The 25145-nt window shown below is 44.1% G+C and overlaps 1 protein-coding gene across 2 annotated transcripts in view; it reads left to right on the forward strand.

Moving 5' to 3' along the window:
* The first annotated feature begins 1557 nt into the window (after window positions 1-1557).
* The window catches only part of LOC124039676 (TGF-beta receptor type-1-like), a 56132-nt gene continuing 32544 nt past the window's right edge, over window positions 1558-25145 (forward strand). Inside the window, exon 1 of one of the 2 annotated variants that reach the window (XM_046355896.1) lies at window positions 1558-1727. In XM_046355896.1, coding sequence (XP_046211852.1) covers window positions 1658-1727 — 70 coding nt within the window. In that variant the 5' untranslated portion in view covers window positions 1558-1657. The remainder of the gene's footprint in view (window positions 1728-25145) is intronic. The other variant, XM_046355895.1, reaches the window with a different exon arrangement.

Raw genomic sequence — 25145 nt, forward strand, 5'->3', positions numbered from 1 at the left:
ACAAAATCCTATTGGCGGTGCATGGGGAGGATTTTTTGGGGACCAGGTCACCATGACCAAAAATAGGAATGCCAGATTTGTCAAAAGTCAACATCTTCTCCAGGGGCTGTCAAGGTACCCTGACACATAGCTTAGCCTAAGTAGACTCTACTCAGTCTTCTGTTCTGCTCTGTCCCTAAGCGGACAAGACACAGCAGTGGACAAATTCCAGATGGCGGTGCATGGGTGGGATTTTTTGGGACCAAGTCACCCCCACCAAAAATAGGAATGGCAGATAAGGGCACCCAACCATTCCCGGCCTGTGCTGGCACGGCTCCATCCCTGCCACTAGAGGCTGGGCTGTTTCTGGGTAGATGGCTCCAGGAGGGTACACAGTCCACTCTGCATTCTCTGTTGGGCAAACACTGGCCTGCCAGCTGTTGCAATATCCAACGTTTTCACGCCCATTTTTTGCTTATTTTTTTAGGGAGGGAGGTTCATGTGTACATCTGTGGGGGATGAGTGGCACTGAGTATTCAGGATTTACACAAGGCCCAGACAGAGATCAAACAATGGACCATCATCACTCTTCAACCACAGGTACAGGAGGGGAGGTCAGGAGCTTTGTGCAGTAGAGGGGTGCAGAGTGAGAGTGTGTGTTGGGGGGGGGGGGGGGGTGCTTGATTGTGTGTGTGTTTGTGTGTGAAGGATGGGGGTGTCCAGACACAAAAACAACCAGTCACATCTGAGGCCAGAGCTAATGTCATTGTCTTTGAGGACTGCACCCTCAACATTGTCCCATTGTTCATGTCATTTGAGAGCATATATTTCCAGTGACAGTGTAACATGTTCTCAGGCCAAAGGTTTCTGAAGTCACAAGGCTTATTTTCATCTTCCTCTTTCAGTCTGTTCTAATGAATGCACACACAGCCCCAAAGTGTTAGGTATTTTTTGCTTTTCATGATTTGCATAGAGATAGCAGCAGTAATGATTACTTCAATATTAAACATAATAGACTCTGATCTGTCCATACTGGAACAATAATTGCTTCTTGTTTTGGTAGAGCACAGAATTATGTTTTTAGATAACAAGAGTTATAAATCTTCTCTCAGAAATCTGTCCCCAGAGTTCTTGTGTGTCCTCAGGACTAATTGCTCAAACCTATTATAGAGCATGATTCATGAATATACTCCAATTATCCAAATGTCATAGTATTTTTTTTAATGAACAACATGGTTTTCATGAGTGGATTGCCAAGTCAGTGTTTCAGTTCTAAGTCTTGGCCACATCCCTGTCTATTCATGACATGTTCATGCCTGCTCAAATTGACACAAAAAGTCTGCCGTATGCCTGGTTTAGTCATTTTAATTTCACCATAAGTGCTTTTTGCCTATGAAAACAAGCAAGTTGTAAAATTTGACGCGAGAGGCTTGCATAAACTACACCGTATCGGTTCATTTAAATAATTTGAAATTATTTAATAAAACCCCGTCGCAAATAAAATATTAAATGGAGAATTCTGTGAATCGTCAGTAAATGTTTACCACCCGCACGAGAAGGCTTGCATGGTCTGGGCGGGGTGTGGTAGCGGTCCCGGCCAATCAGACAGTTTTTTTTTCTCAACCATGGACTATCGACAGAAGTTGAGACAGGCAGTCTGGAGTAAATCTGAACCACGATGGATGCAATAACCCGTTGTCTCGTGTTAATAGTCCTGTTCTTTGGGACTAGGATTCAAGAAAATGATGGTAAGTGAGCGAGGCTATGCCCCGACAGCTATTTAGTTCCTCCAATATGTTTTGGTCACGAAGTTTGATTTCGGGGCGTCCGTTGTTGCTCTTTGTTTCAAGAAGTGCCAGCCCTAAAGACTCTTTTCAAAGATGGCGCAGGTCAAAGCAAGCTGAGCTGTCAGTGGAATGTTTATTGTTTAGGGAATGTTTGCTGGGGGGGTGAACGAGCGAAAATAGCTAAAAAGCCCTCCAAGTGCTTCGGCTTTAGTCCAGGAACAAAGCAGGATACACTCCGGTCAAGTCGTTTGCAACCCGCTGTGCTCGAGCTTTGACTGATTTATGTAGTAGTATTCCTCATTTGAGAAAATACAAAGTTTGGCATCCTGCACAGCTGTTTGTCATCGTCGTGTTATCGGTAATTCATCGTGCTGGACACGGACGGAGGAGTTTACTGAGCGCTGAAAAACGCCTCATGGCAGGACTGTCCAGGCCATGGCTATGTTTTGCATTTGTGTCCGTGTAGCTAAATAGTCGCAGCTACTACGTTAGCTAACTTAGCTGTCTAGTTTGAGGGATAATTGAGGTTAGATATCTACAAATACCTGTTCAGTCAACAGAGACGAGATTCATTTGGTTTAATTTGATACCTAGTTATAGTGACGTTATAGCTTTCCAGTTGGTTATAAATCCATCTATTTAGCTAGTCTTTTATTGTTGCTACAGTATGCATTCGCTAGTTACTCATGCTTTTCCTGTAAAACAGCTACGATTTCAAATGTGTTGACTGTTTTAAGTTAAAGCAAAGCTAGCTAACGCTAGTGACCGATCAAGGGGCTGTTTAAAGTCATGCTCATTTTTTACAAACTTGTCTGTGCTCTCGTGTGAGCTTCGCTGAGAGCTGAACTGGCAACATTTTGCTCGAAATTCTAGACAAGCTAAGCAACAACTATAGCTAGTGTGCTGGGCAACTGTCTTGCAACATTTGCCGACCATTTGATCATCGCGAGTTAACTCACAATAACAAAGACTTGACCCCCCCCCACTATGCTTTCTATATACCTATATGGCTGACAGTGTGCATTCACACTTGACACGGTTCCTTCATCCTAAATGTCGTTTTTGATGCTTTGTTGAAAAAACAACTGTTATTTGTATGAAAGTCAACCTGTGATTACCACAAACGTACTTGATTATATATATATTTTTTTACAAGAATATAGAATAATTCTGCTGCTTCGGAACCTCACGATATTCCTTTGTGTGACATTCCTTTGTGTGGATAGAGAGAGAGTCGATGCAAGCATGAATACATCTCAGCTCACAGTGGTTGTATCTTGATAATGTAAAGATGACCATTGAGGCAAACGGTTCCGATACGTTTATCCTGTGTTCTTAAATAACGTTATTTATACTCAATTGATATGTTGCCCTGCAGAGGATCTGTCTCTCTTTTTGATATACCATTGACATGCTCCGGTAACATGGGAGCCGAAATGAGGCAGGATAATTTGCATCAGAATGTAATGAAATCAATAACCTTGATGCATATAATCCCATGGCTAAAGGAGCTGACCACTTACTCTGAATTGATGGCACTGGACTTCTGTTCGCTTTTTCCTCACCCATAAGAAGCTTAGCATTAGGCTATCTGTGCATTTCGTGGGAGTGTTTTTGTGTAAGATAGGGGATGAATCCTCAGTTCCCCATCCCAGAATATTTGATGCCGTCACCACTGTCATCAATAATTCACAGCTTCAAGACAGACCAGATATGAAATGGTTCATGTAAATACACACACTAAAATTGTACATGTTCTTACTTCGGCTTGTAGAGGACAGTAGCCTAGTGCTCATCATACATGCTGTCAGTAACATGTATGACACACAGAGGGCAGACAATAATCGATCAATTGTCAATTAGATTGGTCACCCATGTTGTTTACATCATGGGAACTCTCTAAACAGACTCAGTACAACATCACCTTTATTTTAGCTACATTGGATGGGACGGGACGTTAGTCACAAGCAGTTCATTTCACATCATCTGTGGAGACAGCTGGTGTTTGACCTTTGCGTCCTCCGGTGACCTTTTGAAAACCTCATTACTGTCCAGCACAGAGCTCCCGTGGTGCTCAACACGCTCACAGAATTCTGTGTGCCGGAGCCCCCTTTTCCATTTTGGATCTGCATAAAACTTGCATTGCTTTCTCTCTGCAGACTGTGCAAGGAAACAGCACATTTTCGTCTGGGAAATAAAAAGATGTGCAGCTTAGTTTGTGACATCTCTGGGGTGCCATTTCTGAAAATAAAACCGCATCAAAAGCTCTAACTGCCAGTGTTACCATGTCGACGTGGCATCAGAATATCAAATGGGGGAGCAACTCCAGTCACATAACCTTTTTCTTCTGGAACAACTCTTTCCCTCTTCTCTGAACCTCTATGGATGATTATAAGCCCCACAAACTGAGCTCGCCCTGCTAGTCAAAGAGGGGTGTTTGTTACGGTAAATACAGTAACGCTACCTTTTGGTCAGAGGAATCTGAAGCATCTGAGTGACTCCAAACTGCCTGTTGTCCTAGCTTAAGGGACCACATCTAATATGAGAAGTTGTATTTTTGCCAGCTGTGATTGGATTCATGGGCAGTGATGCATTCAAACGGCCCGCTTTCGGTGGCATCTGCGGGGATTGTAGCTTTTTCAAGAACAGAGAGACATACCTATTATGTGCTGGGCTTTTGGTTTTGTTGTTTTTCTGCTCTTATCCCTCCAATTGCCTGTGTTTAGGCTTACAGGGTTTGAATAAATGTTGAGAGAGCTGTAAGCATTCTTTCTCAGTTAAAAGGCTCTAGCAATTCTGCCAGGAAGGAAGTACATTGATCATAATCCTCACACAAATACAGAAACTGAATAATGGCTTTTCCATTGGAAATAGTTTAGGCCTACCTGTTTTTGCAATCTCTATTAATCGGTCGCTGCCTTTCTCTCCCCCAATTGCTCTACAGACACTCGTATCAAGCAGCTGTATGCATTGCTTTTATGTCACTATCCTCTTTATCTGGAGAATATTTTAGAAGCAATTTTGGCTAAGTGCCTTTCTCAAGGGCAGAAAAGACCCCACCCCCCATATGAACTGCATGCCCCTATCTAGCTCATAAAACTCCTGCCCATCACGGAGGAATGGTGTGCCATGCACTGCACTACACATCCTGAACTACCTTCCTGCTTGGAGGATACGTGTGTGCTTGGAAGAGACGTCAGAGGAGCAGTTATAATAATAATGTATGCCATTTAGCAGACGCTTTTATCCAAAGCGACTTACAGTCATGTGTGCATACATTCTACGTATGGGTGGTCCCGGGGGTTGAACCCGCTACCCTGGCGTTACAAGCGCCATGCTCTACCAACTGAGCTACACAGTTGGTCCCTACTGGAGTTGGCCAATCCTCTCAATCACCTCAGCTGGCGAACGGTTTGGATAGCCAACCTGCTATGAACTTGCTGTTTTAAACTGATGGAGCGATCAATTTGAGTAAAGGTATAGTCTACAGCCCCTTGAATCAGTGATTTTGAACAATCCCGCCCTGGATTAAAACCAACGGAAACGGTCAACGTTGTACATAACCACATGGTACAGTAGCTCCAATGTTTATCATATTAATGTTGACGTGGCTAGCTTTTTCAAACAGAAATTTGCATCCTGTAGTACTAACTCAAAAAAGTTCTCGGACACTGTGAAGTCCATGGAGAATAAGAGCACCTCCTCCCAACTGCCCACTGCTCTGAGGCTAGGAAACACTGTCACCACCGATAAATCCACTATAATTGAGAATTTCAATAAGCATTTCTCTACGGCGGGCCATGCTTTCCAGCTGGCTACCCCTACCCCGGTCAACTGCCCGGCACCCTCCACAGCAACCCGCCAAAGCCCCCACCATTTCTCCTTTACCCAAATCCAGATAGCTGATGTTCTGAAAGAGCTGAAAATCTGGACCCCTACAAATCAGCCGGGCTAGACAATCTGGACCCTCTCTCCCTCTGCCGCGGTCATCCCCCTCTTCAAAGGGGGTGACACTCTAGACCCAAACTGCTACAGACCTATACCTATCCTACCCTGTCTTTCTAAGGTCTTCGAAAGCGAAGTTAACAAACAGATTATGACCATTTCGAATCCCACCGTACCTTCTCCGCTATGCAATCAGGTTTCAGAGCTGGTCATGGGTGCACCTCAGCCACACTCAAGGTCCTAAACGACATCATAACCGCCATCGATAAGAGACATTACTGTGCAGCCGTATCATCGACCTGGCTAAGGCTTTCGACTCTGTAAATCACCACATTATTATTGGCAGACTCGACAGCCTTGATTTCTCAAATGATTACCTCGCCTGATTTACCAACTACTTCTCTGACAGAGTTCGGTGTGTCAAATCGGAGGGCCTGTTGTCCGGATCTCTGGCAGTTTCTATGGGGGTGCCACAGGGTTCAACTTCGGGCCGACTCTCTTCTCTGTATACATCAATGACGTTGCTCTTGCTGCTGGTGATTATCTGATCCACCTCTACGCAGACGACACCATTCTGTATACTTCTGGCCCCTCTTTGGACACAGTGTTAACTAACCTCCAGACGAGCTTCAATGCCATACAACTCTCCTTCTGTGGCCTCCAACTGCTCTTAAACGCAGGGAAAACTAAATGCATGCTATTAAACCGATCCCTGTCCGCACCTGCTCACCCGTCCAGCATCACTACTCTGGACGGCTCTGACTTAGAATACGTGGACAACTACAAATACCTAGGTGTCTGGTTAGACTGTAAACTCTCTTTCCAGACCCACATCAAACATCTCCAATCCAAAGTTAAATCTAGAATTGGCTTCCTATATCGCAACAAAGCATCCTTCACTCATGCTGCCAAACATCTATAAAATAGCCTCCAACACTCTACTCAACAAACTGGATGCAGTCTATCACAGTGCCATCCGTTTTTGTCACCAACGCCCCATACACTACCCACCATTGCGACCTGTACGCTCTCGTTGGTTGGCCTTCGCTTCATACTCGTCGCCAAACCCATTGGCTACAGGTTCTCTACAAGTTTCTGCTAGGTAAAGCCCGGCCTTATCTCAGCTCAGTGGTCACCATAGCAGCACCCACTCGTAGCACGCGCTCCAGCAGGTATATCTCACTGGTCACCCCCAAAGCCAATTCCTCCTTTGGTTGTCTTTCCTTCCAGTTCTCTGCTGCCAATGACTGGAACAAACTGCAAAAATGTCTGAAGCTGGATACTCGTATCTCCCTCACTAGCTTTAAGCACCGGCTGTCAGAGCAGCTCACAAATCACGATACCTGTACACAGATGGACTATCTACCGACCTCCTCCCCATACACTATTTATTTATTTATCTTGCCCCTTTGCACCCCAGTATATCTACTTGCACATTCATCTTCTGCACATCTACCATTCCAGTGTTTAAATTGCTATATTGTAATTACTTTGCCACCATGGCCTATTTATTGCCTTAACTCCCTTATCTTACCTCATTTGCACTCACTGTACATAGACTTTTTGTTTTATTTTGTTCTGCTGTATTATTGACTATGTTTTGTTTATTCCATGTGTAACTCTGTGTTGTTGTATGTGTCAAATTGTTATGCTTTATCTTGGCCAGGTCGCAGTTGCAAATGAGAACTTGTTCTCAACTAGCCTACCTGGATAATTAATGGTGAATTATATATATTTTTAAATAAATAAATATTCATCTGCCTCTCCTGCCTTGTCTCACCACCTAGCCGTATTGTAGCAGAATTATTTTGTTTAGGGTTTCTTCAACTTTTGCCAGTCTGTGTGTTTCTGCCCTGCAGTAACCCCAGTTTGGAGGCTCCAGCTCCACAGGAGAATGTGTGTCCAGTGTGTGGCAACAGCCATTTGGTTAGCATAATGGCCAGGGTGGGAAATCAATGTTTTGGTCCAACCCCCCCCTCCAACAATTTTTTTTTTTGTACCAGCCCAACATGTTCTTGTCGTTTCAAAAACAAATGTATTACTAGTAAGGTGTAATTGGGTATATTGCTTCATTTCATTCATGTTTATTTTAACCAATGTATGTAAAATAATTTTGATCCAATTTATTATTATAGATCAGGGCTCTACGCTGACATTTTTTACAATGAGTACATTTATGTGCTCCTAAGTAGAATTGTAGAAGCATACAAATGCATTTAGGAGAACAAAGACTAAAATGTAATGAATAAATGTTTTTGGGAGTGATCCATGCTCAATCAAGCATAGTTATTGGGTGAGACAAACATTTTCAGCCAGCACTTTAGGACTGGTTTCTTTCACTCAGGCCCCACTTCCAGGATTGGGGAACATCCAACCCTGCTAATGGCTGAATTTGGAGCTCCTTGAGCTGGCTGCATCAAACTGAAAAAGTGCGCTCTCACGCCTGCCTCGCTCCAGCAACAGAAGGGCAGGTTTACGACTCCTCCCTGTGCCTCCAAGGCGGCTTGGTTCGCTGGATATTTATAAAGAACACTCAGTCATGTGCTCTGACACACCAGCAATTAGTACAGCCTCCGGCAAAGAGAGGGGCGAAAAGTTAGCACTTCAGCATTGACTGGTACTCGCTGTGCGACTCTTATGGCTCCTTTCCTGTCTGAAGTCTAATTAACACGTCAGGATAGTGGCAAACATCAGCAGAAATGCCATGGGCAGGCCAGGCATACACAAAGACTTTTCAAACGGCTGTGAAGAAGCCTTGCAGGCTTGCATATATATCTTGAACACTATTGTTCAAGATATGGTGTCCCACAAACCCATTGCAGTATTGATAGTTGAAAAGTAGGCCTTTCTTACACATTGTTTGGATGAATAAGTTTTCATCCATTTTATGCAGCAACTATGCTTTTTAAACACACTTAAGACATCGTCCGATCTCTTAATGAAACTAGATAATTGTGTATTTTTCTGTCACGTTATGGTTGTGATTTTAAAGCCTTTAAGCTCCATGCTCAGACTTGTAGCCCATACCTGCAAGTTGTAAAATGTCACCAATTTGAGTAAACCGCAGTAGCAACAAACCCATCTAACCCAGAGCTCTTTTTTAAATTCAAGGCCAATTGTTTTTTTTCTTATTCATTATGCAGATCCTACTACCTTGAGGTATTTTGTGGGCTCTTTTGAGAAAACATCCGTTGCTAACCGACTGTCACATCCCAGTGAGTCAGTGGAGCATCTGAGCTGTTGGAGCTGAAGGTCTCTGCTGAACAGCTGGCATCAACGGGAGACACTTTCTCTTAAATCAACCTGATGCATATTCATTAGAGGACTCGTTCAGCCATCCCCATGTTTATATTGAATGTCTGCTCACTGGGAATTGGCCGTTAACTGTATTTAAACTCACTGCTCCCTCGATGCACCTGTGAAGAACGACATTGGCCTTTTTTATTTTGACTTTCTGTTCTAACCTACTAAGAGTTCTTAGGAAACTATGCAATATTTTGTGTTATGTATTATTTCTTACATTGTTACCCCAGGAAATCTTAAGTCTTATTACATACACCAGAGAAGAACTATTGGATATAAGAGCAATGTAAACTTACCAACATTACGACAAGGAATACGACTTTCCTGAAGCGGATCCTCTGTTCGGACCACTACCCAGGACAATGGAGCTAATTGCAGTAGGCGATCCAAAACAACGACGCAGATGAAGTGGCCACCCGGCCAGGTTCCGTACATGTGCACACCGCTCCTGAGTATACTACTAGCCAATGTCTAGTCTCTTGACAACAAGGTAGACAATTTGAGCAAGGGTTGCCTTCCAGAGAGACATCAGAGATTGTAACATTCTCTGTTTAATGGAAACATGGCTCTCTCGGGATATGTTGTCGGAATCAGGTCAGCCACCGGGCTTCTCCATGCATCGATCCGACAAAGATAAACACCTCTCTGGGAAGGGTGAGGGAGTATGCTTTATGATTAACGACTAATGGTGTAATCAGATCAACATGCAGGAATTGAAGTCCCTCTGCTCACCCGATCTAGAATTCCTTACAATCAAGTGCCGGCCATTTTACCTACCAAGAGATTTCTCGTCAGTCACAGCTCTGTACATTCCCCCTCAAGCAGACCCCAAGACGGCCATCAAAGAACTTCACTGGACTATTTGCAAAGTGGAAACTATACATCCTGACGCTGCATTTATCGTAGCTGGGGGTTTTAACAAAGCAAATTTGAGAAGAATTCTACCTAAATTCTTCCAGCTTGTTGATTGCGCTACGCGCATGTGCAATATCCTCGACCACTGCTACTCTAACTTCTATGATGCATACAAAGCACTCCCCCGCCCTCCCTTCGGGAAATCCGACCACGACGCCATCTTTTGCTCCTTCCGTCTTATAGGCAGAAACTCTACAGGATATACCAGTGACGAACCATTCAATGATGTTCCGACCAATCAGAAGCCACACATCAAGATTGTTTTTATCATGCGGACTGGAATATGTTCCGGTCAACCTCAGAAAACAACATCGACCTATACGCTGACTCTGAGTGTATTTCTTTATAAAGAAGTGCATTGGACATGTTGTACCCACTGTGACTATTAAAACCTACCCTAACCATTAACTATGGATGAATGGTGACATTTGCGCAAAACTGAAAACGCAATCCACCACATTTAACCATGGATAGAGGTCTGGGAATATGTCTGAATATAAACAGTTTAGCTATTCCCTCCAAGGCAATCAAACAAGCAAAATGCTAGTACAGAGACTAGGTGGAGTCGCAATTCAACAGCTCAGACATGAGGCTAATGTGGCAGGGTCTACAGGAAATCACGGACTACAAAAATAAATCCAGTTATGTCACGGACACTGACGTCACGCTTCCAGACAAACTAAACACCTTCTTTGCCCGCTTTGAGGATAATACAGTGCCACCGTCACGGCCAGCTAACAAGGACTGTCCCCCCCTTCTCAGTGGCTGACGTGAGTAAAGCATTTAAACGTATTAACCCTCGCAAGGCTGCTAGCCCAAGACGGCATCCCTAGTCAGGCCCTCAAAGCATGTGCAGACCAGCTGGCTGGTGTGTTTACGGACATATTCAATTGCTCCCTATCCAAGTCTGTTGTCCCAACATGCTTCAAGATGGCGAACATTGTTCCTGTACCCAAGAAGGCAAAGATAATTGAACTAAATGACTACCGCCCCGTAGAACTCACCTGTCATCATGATGTGCTTTGAGAGACTAGTCAAGGATCATATCACCTCCACCTTACCGGCCACCCTAGATCCACTTCAGTTTGCAACAGGTCCACAGATGATGTAATCACCATCACACTGCCCTATCCCATCTGGACAAGAGGAATACCTTTGTCAGAATGCATTTCATTGACTACAGCTCAGCATTCAACACCATAGTACCCTCCAAGCTCATCATCAAGCTGGAGGACCTGGGTCTCAATCCCGCCCTGTGCAATTGGGCCCTGGACTTTCTGACGAACCGTCCCCAGGTGGTGAAGGTAGGAAACAACATCCCCACTTCGCTGACTCTCAATACTGGGGCCCCACAAGGGTGTGTGCTCAGCCCCCTCCTGTACTCCCTGATCACCCATGACTGCAACTCAATCATCAAGTTTGCAGACAACACAACAGTAGTGGGCTTGATTACCAACAACCACGAGATGGCCTACAGGGAGGAGGTGAGTGCACTCTGAATGTGGTGTCAGGAGAACAACTTAAATCAATGTGAACAAAACAAAGGAGCTGATTGTGGACATCAGGAAACAGCAGAGGAAGCACCCCCCTATCTACATCAAAGGGACAGCAGTGGAGAAGGTGGAAAGCTTCAAGTTCCTCGGTGTACACATCACAGACAAACTGAATGGTCCACTCACACAGACCGTGTGGTGAAGAAGGCGCAACAGCACCTCTTCAACCTCAGGAGGGTGAAGAAATTTGTCTTGGGGGGGGCTGACACCTACAGCACCTGATTTCACAGGAAGGCCAAAAAGATCATCGAGGACATCAACCACCCGAGCCACTGCCTGGTCACTCCGCTACCATCCAGAAGGCGAGGTCAGTACATACCATCTATTGCACCTTGCCTATGCCGGTCGGCCATCGCTCATCCATATACTTACTTGTACATATTCTCGTTCACCCTTTTAGATTTGTGTGTATTAGGTAGTTGTTGGGAAATTTTTAGATATTACTGCACTGTTGGAACTAGAAGCACAAGCATTTGCAAGCTACACTTGCAATAACATCTGCTAACCTTGTGTATGTGACAAATTCAATTTGATTTGATATTAGTAAATTATCATATAGCCCATTTGTTGTGACCCGCAGGTCTAATTGAGAGAACTAACAGATGTGCTTAAATGCTCCCTTTTTGCTTTCAGTTCCTTTTTGAGAGTCCTAAACCCTAAGCTTGTGCTTTGTTTCTGCTTAAGCAGCCAGACACAGCTGTGCTTTTGTCCGTGAGGCTGCAGAGGGAGGTTCTGGTCTGTGCGGGGATGGTCTGAGAGGACGGTCCACCTCCCCCATCCCCACATCAGTTCTGGACAAAAGCCCTGCCATAATGGAGGTGATGGAGATAGGGCCGGGGATCGGGGCAGGCTGTGACCTATGGAAATGACTCTGGGGAGCCGTGTTCGCTGAATAAGGGGAAAGAACAAACTGGCTGATTTTTAAGTAGATGAGTGGGGGCAGGGGACCGTGCGGGTATGTGTTTTTTTTGTGTGTACTTTTGCCAGATGCGTCTGTGTACCCTTTACTCCATGTGATACCTACATGCTGTGCCACACCACTTTTCAAGGTAACTCTGTACTGGAAGCCAGCAGGGGTACAGGGAATGTAGTTTCCAGGAAACTGGAGTAATTAATTTGATTGCGCATGACGGTGAACACGAGCGGGAATGAGGGGTTGCATTATTTTCAAATGTGAAAATAATTTTTTTAAACACAATGAGTAACGATAAATACACGGGGTACCAGCACAGAGTCGATCTGCGAGGTAATTGAGGTAGATATGTACATAGGGTCAGGGTAAAGTGACTATGCAACAGGATAGATAATAATCCGTATCATCTCATTCCCTAGACCCACGTGACTTCGTGCCACACCCCTCCTCCTCACCCTCTGCCACTCTCCACCTGGTCTAGGGAATGAGATGATACGGATTATTATCTATCCTTTTGCATAGTCACTTTACCCTGACCCTATGTACATATCTACCTCAATTACCTCGCACATCGACTCGGTGCTGGTACCCCGTGTATTTATCGTTACTCATTGTGTTTTAAAAAATTATTTTCACATTTTCTCTGCATTGTTGGGAAGGAACTGTAAGTAAGCATTTCACTGTTACTCTACACCTGTTGTTTATGAAGCATGTGACAAATACAAGCTGGGCTACCCCAAGGCTGAGCTGGGCTACCCCAAGGCTGGCTGGGTGGGGCAAAGCACACAGACTACCCCAGCCACAAGCTAAGCTCTGTGTTTTTTATTTATTTAAGGAACAGCAGCTACTAAGACCATTTCCGTAGTGCAGAGACTGCTGGGAATTTGTGCGCTTGAGTTCGTTTCTGCTGTTACATGGACTCTACAGCGTGATGAAACTTTGTTGCTCCTTGCTGAATCAAGCAGTGTTTTCGAAATCAAGTCTTTTGTTGCCTAGGCAACACTACCCTCCCTGCAGCAGCACATGGAGTTAGGTGAGGAGAATATATTATATATATATATATATCTATTATTATTTATATATTCTAACTATGTATAACTTATTATTTTTTCTTTTTCGGTGACCTCGGGCATTTGGCTGACGATTAACTTGAAGATATGGAACTACATTTGTGCAAAGACTATACGTTTGCTGCTGTGTTAACCCACGCCATTACACCAGGGAGAGTAATTAGTGTAACCTAATTATTTATTTGAAGGAGGAAGTAAAGGGCGCCCTAAAACCAAACACCTTGCGCTTCCCTCCGTACAATACGACGACTGCAGGGGGCACAGTCCAGTATTCCAAATACATATGGGCTACTTGACTTAGCTTTGCACACAGTAAGAATTGTTCAAATGATCTTTTACAGGAGATGCGTTTAATCGTCACATGTAGACACTTCAAAATCCAATGGTGTTAGAATAGGAACATTTTATTCAAGCATCTAGTGCCAAGTGCTTTTGCTATGATTCTGCCATAAAATATAGCCTAGTTGCTTTGTGGTGAAATAACCATCTCCTTTCTCACCGGCATGTAGAAGACATTTGTATTTTTAAGTGCTTAAGGTTTGTGAGCTCAAAAGGCCAGCGCTTCTGTTCCGTTTGATTGGAGCTTAATCTCCCATGCAAAAAACTCTTTGGCCTGTAATCTTCTCTCCCTTTTTTAAATTTTTTTTTTAAGTCTCTAAACATCGCTGAATCTCCTTGTAGTTATGACACTCATTAGCAGGAGAGAATTCTCAGCCCCAGGCGAAAAATGTTTCAAGAATAGTGGCTAAAGTAAAGTAGGCTATGCGTAACTTCAGTGTTGATCCTGATGGCCAGATCTGTTCTGGATGCTCTTGTCCAAGTTGGTCGGAGCTAGGGCTGTTGCGGTGACCATATTACTTCCATCCACTCCGACAGTCATGACCGCAGTAAAATTCCACGTGACCGTTGAGTCACAGTAATCTCCTTTTTATGCACTCCGGACATGCTTTGGTAGTACCCAACTTGCTAATGACCTTCAGGTCCTAATGGCCTGGTACTCAAGGCTCTATTGTTCCTCTAACTACTCTGACATCAATGCAAATGCTTGAAAATCAAATCAAACTCTTATCATCAAAACAGTATCGTGCTTTTAAAACTCACCTCACTTTGATGATCAGTTTGATGAAAGAAGTTCAACAACTGGGTGAAACAGAGTGAAACAACATCCACAAGACCATGTTTTACAAAGTCTTAACACAACAAAGTGGACAGTGCTTTCCATGGGGATGATTAATTCAAAACAGCCATATGCATGTTCTAACTTGTACTCATAGGCTTCTATGGTTTAATTTTTTAAAATTCCCAACTAAAGTTGCCTAATAACTCTAAATCTAGCGTATATGACCCGTTGAAAATGATCCCTTTTATGCTCAACATATCCACTTCATATGTGCGCACTCTCGATCCGGAATGGGAAATATATCCTTTTTTATTTTATTCAGCTAAATTGAATGCTATTCATCTTACTATGAAAAGAATATACTTTATCAGCATATCTTGTCAGCCAAATAAATAATCATATGGCATGGAGCATAGCCAGATAACGTACAGTAGGCCAACTGATATGATGTTTTTCTGAAGAAAAAATATATTGTCATAATGTTTCTTTAGTCCTGACATGCAGCTTGTATGCCTGGAGATGCTAAACTTGTTTGTTAATTAATGTCTTTTGCACGACAATAACCGCCTGACAAAATGTCTTGACTGCCACAGCCCTAGTCGGAGCCGATGACGCAGAAAGCTGTCAGTGGATCGTCAAGAGAAGCGTGAGGAGAGAAAAAAAAGAAAGGGCATTAGTACAAGAACCCCATTAATTACAGGCTAGGCTGACTTGAAGAGAATTTCCTAAGAGAGTTAAAGCCACAATCTGGAAGATGGGCTGCATATCATTAGTGGACCATCGACAAAAATGTAGCCAGTGACATCCCATGACATGTTCACATTCCAATAGCTCTTGATTTACATGATATACTGCATCTGTCAAGAAATAATATTCCACGATGACCGTTTTCTACATGAGTTATAGTTCTCAAATTTGTTTAGTCTCATGACAGTAAATCTTACGGCGCTTTAATGACTGAAGGAAATGCTGACAAACTGCTTTGCAATTTGCAGGTAAAGTAAAAATCTGCCTTTATACAATGGTCACCAAGACCCACCATTTTATGCTAGCTAATATACAAAAACTCATCTCCTCTGCTTTCTCTCTCTCTCTTTGCTGCTGCATACCCATTGAACTGGCCCCTCTGCTGTTGAGTGCAAGATAATTCAATTACTTCATTAGAGGTCTCAGAAGATGTGAAATCCAATTGCCATTGATTTCTGAAATATGATGCGGTTGTCTTTTGACTCGTTTTTTGCTGTGCACCGTGTATTAGATTAAACTTTCTACTGTCCTTTTCATTTGAAGCCTCTCTGGGGGCTTGTCGGTGCAGCAGGCACTTGAAGCCTGGTCTTGGCAAACTCCCCTCCCCCTAATACTGTTAAAAAATAGCTTATTTAGTCGTAATCAGATTGTGCTAGGCCTATATGGAAATAAGTTAATTGGAGGCGTTGGAAGACTTCAATGACTCCTCATGACAAGGCTCTCCAAAATGCCAGTGTAATTTTCAAAGGTCTTTGTTGCAAAAATGTATTGTGGGAGGGTCTTGATGACCGCATATTTAATTCAGAAATATGTTGTGGCGCCCTCCGAAACAAGTTAACCCTCCACTGACGCATGGACCCTTATCAGTGTGAAATAGGATCAACTTGGCAGATTCTCAACCTTATCTGGAATTTATGATTTGTTGGTTATTTGAATCAGCTGTGTAGTGCTAGGGCAAAAACTAGGGATGCATCTATATGACATTTTTGGCCGGTTCCGATATTTGCCTTGCCAAAACAAAACGATACCGATATAAAAAATTATAGTATAATTATAGTGTAGTTAACATGGACACAGCGGTCTAAGGCACTGTATCTCAGTGCAAGAAGCGTCACTACAGTCCCTGGTTCGAATCCAGGCTGTATTGCTTCCGGCCTTGATTGGGAGTCCCATAGGGCGGCACACAATTGGCCCAACATCGTCCATGTTTGGCTGGGGTAGGCGGTCATTGCCAATAAGAATTTGTTCTTAACGGACTTGAATAGTTAGAGGTTACTCTTTAAGTATGTCCCCATTACCAGTAAAACATATCTTTCACTTACTTGCTGTGCTGTTTCGTTCTTCATTTCTTCAGTCGTTTCATTCTCAACCAGGATTTCATCATACATGTCAAGCAGTGAAGTGTCTGGTTTGTCTGTCTGTCTGTGGCCTCTCTTCCTTGGTGCGCACTGTGTCTTTGTCCATCTTTTCCAACTGTGTATGTAACATTTCACGTAAACCCTGTTTCTTGTCTACATCGAAGTAGAGATCGATCCTTGTACCTAGCATCAAGCATGGTGGCAACACAGTAAAGAGGCTCAGAGAATTCCACCGACTTGCTTGTTCACAGCCTCGAGTACTTTTGTAAGTTTTAACCCCACGGTCTGTGTTGTCAGTTTTTTTTTGTTTGTTGAACAATTGTTTCAATGCCAGAGGGCATCACGTCTGCTGCAGACGCAGTTGATTAGCTTATTCCTCGAGTCAGTTGTTCGAATGGAGCTAGGAGTGTGTTCATGTTTCAAACATGTTCTCAAATGTCATTGAAATGACAACAGCGGTATGAGAACCAGCACATTCTTGAGCATGCAATATGGCTTTCCTCATTACAAAATCCTTGTCGACCCACTGTGTTCATGGGCCTGACATCGCCGGTCCAAATGTCAGTCGTGAAGCTAATAACAGTGACGCTCATAGACGTACGTTTCAACAATACTGTGTAGTTCCGGTAGGGCAACATCTGAAAAATGGTATGTACCGGGGCCCAACCAGTCGGCGAAAACCAACATCATCCACGACAGAGGCCGGTTGATTGTCAAGGGCAATGAATTCCAATATCTTGCCTTCGTTGTCTCGCTGAAATGTTCTTACTCTTTCAAATGACTGCTCGACTTGGAACTTGTTTAGTTGTTGGAAATGTGCGCTTAGTATTTTTCAGCTTTTGTTCTGTGTAGAGCTGTAGTTTTCGTGGTTTCATTACGTCATCTACTTACATTGTATAGGTATGCACGTCAGCTTTGACATCGGATTTGCACATCGGCGGTAAACTAGACATCGGGCCAATGTTGGCATTTTTTAGCTAATATCGGCCGATTCCGATATGCTCACTGATATATTGTGCATTCCTAGCAAAAACCTACACTCCTTGGGATCCTGAGGACCGAGTTTAGGAAACCCTGTAGAAGATGATCTTTTATTTCACTCCATTGTTTTGGGGGTTGACCATTTGTCAGTTGCTGGCTACCTATCAGCCGTGTTGCGGTTCCTTGCGGGTAAGATGTCTTTCACCAGCCATATTGGCAGGCAGTGGTGGAAAAAGTACCCAGCTGTCATACTTGAGTAAAAGTAAAGCTACCTTAATAGAAAATGACTCAAGTAAATGTCAGAGTAAAATTATTCTTGAGTAAAAGTATCTGGTTTAAAATATACTTAACTATCAAAATTAAAGTATACATTTCAAATTCCTTATATTAAGCAAACTAGATGGCACCATTTTCTTGTTTTTTAAATTTACAGATAGGCACAAGCACACTCCAACATTGACATAATTTACAAATGAAACATGTGTGTTTAGTGAGTCTGCCAGATCAGAGGCTTTAGGGATGACCAGGGATGTTCGGTTGATAAGTGTGCGAATTTTACTATTTTCCTGTCCTGCTAAGCATTCAAAATGTCGTGTACCTTTGGGTGTCAAGGAAAAGGTAAAAAGTACAATATTTTAAGGAATATAGTGAAGTAAAAGTAGTCAAATATATCCCCCCAAAAATGACTAAAAATACTTTAAAGTACTACTTAAGTACGTTACCACTGTTGCTGGGTGGTCAGGGCTCCACAGTGTGAGCATTTCACTCATTTGTGAAATAAAATAGTTAAGTATGATCTCATTTATTGCTAAATAAATGCTGCAGTATTTCTGACATTTTGTCTCATAGCTGGTAAGCTATTTGCACAGTCAAAGAACTACAAATCTTATATAGCCTATCTGTGGCTGGTAGATATATTACATCTACCTGCCATAGTGGCTGGTGGACCACTGTGCCCTTTTGGATGTTCATGTCATCTGTCCACTTTATTTGGGCGGTGGCGTTCGGCACTCTGTAGACTTCTCACTTTGCTTACCCCTGTCCAAAAATAGTCTCTTGGCTTTGGGGCTCCGGCAGTAGTCCTCCCCAAAACCATTTTGGCTGTATCCAGCCACGATCTCTCTCTGGGTCAAGGCCAGCATGCTTTAGCCTGAAGTCTCTTACACAGTCCACCTGCCTATGGTTTGGTTCAGTCGCCTTGGCGGGTTTAAGACATAGGGGATGACTGTTGTTCCCTCTACCAAGTAGTTAACAGAGTTGAGACAGTGGGCCAGCTCCCTCTCGAAGTGTATGTTGCTGATACATCAGGTTTCTTCTCCACCCAGGACCAGAGGCTGTCTCCTCTCTTGGGAAAGTAGAAGTGAGCAAATCTACATTTCCACTAGACAAAATATCCTCTGCTGAAACCATCAATAAGAGATTAGGTGTGACGTGCCTTGGCCGGTACACAGTGTCCCTGATCTGGAAGGCAGGCTGTGGGCTGAATCGTAAAGCAACGCACCATCACGCCCCAATGGGTACTCCGCTGCTACTACTCCAGCCAAGCTCACCTAGAGAATCCATGAAACACCTAGCGAATGGGGTTGTGTTAAAATCCCCACTGTTTGAACGCATTTTGTTCGGTAGGTTGCTATTGACACCACACAAGCCATGATTTTTTTTTTTTGTAATATATTAGGATCCCCATTAGTCAACATCAGTGGCGACAGTCTTACTGGGATACATGTTGGCAGTCCTCGCCTTCATTTAATCCCATATAGGAACACTCATCAGTATGCATGGTCAGGTGCAGCATTGCTGGTCAGGATCTTTTGCATACAGAGCTTCTAGTCTGTACCCTCGGTGCCTGGCTGTTATGTGTGCTAGCCCATGTCTAATCAACATGCAGTCCAGGAAGGCAGGGAGAATGGAGGTGCAGCGGAGTGGAGGGGGAGGAGTGGGGGATGGTGGAACTGTATGGATCCTGGCCTGCTGCCAACAGGTCATTTTAACAGCAGTCTGTTAAAACAAGGGGACCTTTTTAGAAAGGGGGAGGAAGGGGTAGAATTCTCAGATCTACCATGAATTTCAAACCTGTCTGGAATCCATTTAAGTGCACTAGTGACAATCCGGCTAGTGAGGCTACTTGCAGGGTGACTAGCCACTCCTCTGTACTATATTGTACAAGTCCTGAGCTTAGTCATGCGGTGCTCTCATGCTATGCAGCATGTTTCTGCCATCAGCACATTCACACTTAGCAGTTATCTTTTGGTTGGTACTTTAGACAAGGGGTTGTCAGACTGATGTAATATATTCATTGATTTTGTCGGGTAGTAGGGTGAATTACTCATCAGCCCAGATGTGAGTGGTAATACCCAAGCTGTCTGCTTGCTGCTGCCTCAGGTAATGATTAGCAGCGCTTGTCTTTTAACCGGCGGTTCCTGAATGCGGGTTAATGCGCCATGGGAGACGGAACGAAGGGGGGAAAAACAAGGAAGGACGTACCTTCTCTACTTTCTACTGATCAGCCATTATCTGTTTCTCACTGTTGTTCTGCTGGCTCATTTGCATATTGTTTTGATACACTAGATGCACATGCTGTTGCCACTGACAAAATTGTTTAACCAATTGGAATGGGATATTAAATCCTGGCCTCTGCAATTGTAAATGCGTCGGAACTCTTGATGCAGATTACACCAAATTCATTTCATGCCCCCTGCTCAAGTATTGACTCGAGCGCCCGGGCTGTCGCTAGATCTAGCCTATTTGTTCACACCTCTTGCTTCTGTTTCTCTGTTACAAGAGGGGGGGGGGGGGTGATTTTAGCCCCCTAACTGCTTACTGACAGCTATGCATTGTTCGTGCGTTGCCTGGTAACGGCATGCATGTGGATGGTCTTGTGTTTAATAGATTAAAGGCTGTGGCTCGGGGCTCTCTAGGCGCTGGTCTAGTGTGTGTGTGTGGAGTAACGTGGTGGGGCGACACAGGCCAGGGCAGCCTCGCTCCAGACATCAGCCTCTCTCAGCCTCCCTTCTTGCTTCTTTCTCTCCTCCCCTTGCGTTAGGATGAGCCTCCACTGGAGTCTGATGACTGAAAACGCCCTTCTCTTCAAGTCCTGCCACCCCAGTCGTCGTCTGTGCTCCAACCCCGTGCCAGAAAGCATTCTCTTGGCACCTTCTCTATGCTAGCAGGGGCTCAGTGACGGAACGTGTATTTACATATTTACACTCTTCTGGCCTCTCTCGCTCTTGTGTTCTTGTTCTCTCGCTCTTCTCTCCTTCACCCCCTAGCTCAGCCAATCAGGTGGATTGTGCAGAGGCCCTCTTCCAACTCCCCTTTGTCTCTCTGGTCTGGAACTGGTGTGTGTTGTGTTCTGTACCGCTGACCTCTCCTCTCCCCCTTTTCTCCTCCACGTTGAGCTTCTGTCAGCTTGCCTCTCCCCCCCCCCCCCCCCCCCCCCCCCCCCCCCCTCCTTCTCTCTCATTCCCTTCTGGGTCAGCGAGCGCCGGAGATGTCTATCATTCCTCCCACAGCATGGTTGGTTCCCTGCCCTTGTCCTGGCCCAAGCCAGGCCAGCTGAGTGAAAGAGTCATCTCATCCCTCTTCAATGTAGGCTCCTACCCCCCCCGCTATAACTGTCTCCCTGGCCTCGGCACAAACAGGCCTGTGTGTTAGTTTTTAAACCACCTTCTTCCCTTGTAGGGACTGGAAGGCCACAGCCGCTCACTCTTATTAGTTGGAAGAGAGTTCAGTTCTGATGACACAACTACTCTGGTTCATGTTTAGAGCATCTTCAAAGGAGCTTGTTTGATGCTGATGGCATTGGCTCATTGCCTCTGGTCACTAAAAATGGCATAGGGTTTTTAAATAACCTTTTTAAATATAAAGGAAAATTGCATATTTTCTCTTTAACCTTTTTTCCTAACTGTTGTGGAGAATAGTTTGTGGTTTTTGTGGAGCATATCCTTAATGTTTGATCTGAGTTGTCTACCAGAGATGGTGACTAGTCCCTACAGTAGCTAGCCTGCGTGTTGCAACCCTGTTCTCCAGTACCGCTGAACACGCTGCCTGGTCCATGATCGAAGCAAAGGGGGAGGGAGACTTTTTCACATGCTGCTGTGTTCTGGGTTACTGGAGGCCACAGAGCAAGGCCCACTAACAAACATGTGACTGGCCACTGCCTGACACACAGCCAAAAGAGAGCAAGAGAATGAAGAGGGGGATGGAGAAAGGAGGAGAGGAGGATATCAGTTGGCATCATTCAGGGTTTACTATGCTCTAGGGGAGTTAGAGCTCTCGAGGAACCGTGTCACTGCAGCCAAGGACTCACTAGTTGTGCTGCCTAAGTCTAGGGGTCCTCAAAGTATTCACACCTCTTGAATTATTCCACACTTTGTTGTTTTACAGCCTGAATGAAGTGTGTGTGTGTGTGTGTGTGTGTGTGTGTGTGTGTGTGTGTGTGTGTGTGTGTGTGTATATATATATATCTCTGTCTACACATAATGATAAAGTGTGAACTTGTCTTTAGAAAGTTTAGCTAATTTATTTGAAATTAAACTCCGAAATGCACTACATGACCAAAAGTTTGGACACCTGCTCGTCGAACATTTTAGGTTAGTATTGTGGAGTAACTACAATGTTGACCCATCCTCAGTTTTCTCCTATCACGGCCATTAAAACTCTAACTGTGGAAAACGTCAAGGGGTGTGAATACTTTGAAGGCTCTGTATGTGGTCCCTGCCCTTAGTACCCTGATCCTGCCCCCTCTGGGTGTTTCTTTTTAACCTGACTGGGACTCCTTCTACGCCACCTTTCTAAGTGTGTGTGTGTGATTTAAAAATATATATATTTTTAATTTTTTAAATGTATGTATTATATATATATATATATATATATATATATATATATATATATATATATATATATATATATATATAATAAAAACAAACACACAAACTGGGTATAATCCCAATTGGGTCATGGTTATACACACACACACACACACGTACCCAATTGGGATTAGAGGTAGACATGGAACAGTTTGTAGTCGCTCTGGATAAGAGCGTCTGCTAAATGACTTAAATGTAAATGTAATGTATGCCTGTGTGGTTGGGTGTATTTGTCGAGTTGTTGGACCACTGTGAGAGCTTTATTTACGCTCTGCTCCGTCTGTCCTCCAGGTCCGCTCCCCCTAAATTTGTAAATAATTCCAATCGTGCCTATTTTGTTGAGCTGTTTTACCGGATAGACTTTGTTTACTTGATGTAGAGCAAACATCAGGGGGTTGGAGAAAGCGAGAAAGGCCATTCGTCGCCCCCCCCCCCCCCCCCCCCTATACATTTTATGACACTTAACAAATGGTGCTTTGCCACAGACTAAATAAATTACCTGCTTCTTCAGTGCCAGCTACTCCTCCTCCCCTGTTTCCTGGTTAAATTAGTTGCTTTCTGTGCTATCTAAGGATTAATTCCTTTTGCCTGCCATTTGTGTGTGTCTGCTGTTGTGTCATATCTGAGGAATGATGGAAAGGGGAGCAGATTGAATCCGCCGGCTGTTGGACAACTGCTCTGCTCTCCTGGCAACGGCTCTCATCTTTCGCTATCTAGGCCTATCTTCTCTCGCTCTTTCTGTCCTTTTCCCTACATCCTTTAAAAATTTTTTATTGCCGTCTCTCTCTGCTGAAGGAAACAACAGATCTAATCAGACTCATCTTGCCTTACTCATGCCACCTGTGTGCCAGCCTCTGTGCCCACTGCCCAAGTACCTCCCAACTACAAAGGAATTAAATGTTCCCATGTATAAAGGAACGCTCAGCAGCCTAAAGAGAAGTTCTCCCCTCATGTTCTCTCTCCTTTGATAACTAACTGATATGAAAAGATGGGATGAGGGAACAGTACAGTGGGTGAACTGGATGGGTGTTTCATATTAGAATTCTGCTTTCACCTGTTGATGGAAACCACAACATGAGATTATGACAGCTCTCATACTGAACAGCTACTTTTCTTTTCTCACTACTGGACTTAGTTGAATGCATTGACTGTAATTCACTCTGGATGAGACCGTCTGCCACTACCCCTAGATTCACTCTTATACTGGTCTGAGATCAGATGAGACACTGGAAAAGTATTGTCCCATTCACAGATGTGTTTATTTAGTCTAGTCGCTGCGTGCGTGTCTGTCTGATTTTAATGTTCCCATGCTAAGCAGGCAGTGAGTCGAACTCTCCACATCCAGAATAGGACCAGACTGTGACAGAGACAACTACGAGCGGCTGGTGACACTTTAAATGGGGAGGACAGGCTCATAGTAATGGCTGGGACTGAATAAATTAAATGTTTGATACTGTTCCATTCACTCCATTTCAGCCATTATGAGCTGTCCTCCCCTCAGCAGCTTCCTGTGGTCCCAACCCTGACTGTGTCTCGCATTCTCTCTTGGTCTGCCACGCCATTCCAGCTGTGCCTGCAGACACTGAAACACGACAGACTTGTTTCAAAATAGTTTAATCTCTTCCCTAGGTTTCGCTTCTCCTCAATGGTCACTGATGGGCGAAATGATTGAAACCTAGATTTCCACCATAGTAATTTTGCATGCCATGTTGGTGCAGATCAGTGCTGTTTTGACTTTATAACAACTTTTCTCATTCTTGGAAGCTTTTCATGTCTTATGGGCTCTAGAGTTGAGGTGTCTTTGCCATGACAAAGGGCTGTACACGTGGCAACCTTCCAAAGACACAGACAGTCACATCATCCACCTCCTTCCCCTGAGGCCAAGCAGTATTATTAAGGTGGAGGTATGGAGACCGTCTAGACTTGAGATATGCTCTGCTGCCATAATAGTTGTCTGGTTTTTGAGTGAGTAGTTGTTTAGAGTAAACTGTGAAGGGCAGGCACCAGGGTTATGGGAGGGACAGACTCACTCCTCTAGGTTATTCACACAATAATTTAAGTTGCGCACGCTTTCTCTGTCTCCTACTTTGCGCTCTCTTTTTCACTCACTCTCTCAAGTTGTCCTTTTAGAGTTGCCCTTTCTGTCCCCCCTTTCCCCTCTGCCTGAGTAGCCTTTCCTCACGATAGTTTATCATTACACTCACCTAAACAGAGGTTAGGGCTTGGCGTCTGCCGGCCTTGATGTTTGACTCCCAGGTGGGGAGTGTGTGAGCCAGGTGCCATAGCGAGTGTGTGTTTATTGGGGAGCTAGGGGCCAAAAGCCACACTGAAGTAGCCTAGTCAGCTATAGATACCCTACCCCCAGACCTGCCAATGGAGCCACCACCACCAACCAGTCTTGTAAGCCTAGGAAGGCACCTCGCATAACGACTGTTCAGTAAATAATTTATCCCGCAGTGTCTAGTAGTGGTCTGACGGTTTAGACTGGTCATGCATGCTGTCTGTATGTCTGACCTGGTTCAGCATCTATCTGAATTCCTCAAGTGGTTAGAAAGCTTTGAACTGACAGGCATCCGTGCTGAGTTTAAAGAGCAATTTGTCTGTAT

The sequence above is a fragment of the Oncorhynchus gorbuscha genome, linkage group LG07 (assembly GCF_021184085.1).
Source record: "Oncorhynchus gorbuscha isolate QuinsamMale2020 ecotype Even-year linkage group LG07, OgorEven_v1.0, whole genome shotgun sequence".
In the NCBI taxonomy this organism is placed as follows: Eukaryota; Metazoa; Chordata; class Actinopteri; order Salmoniformes; family Salmonidae; genus Oncorhynchus; species Oncorhynchus gorbuscha.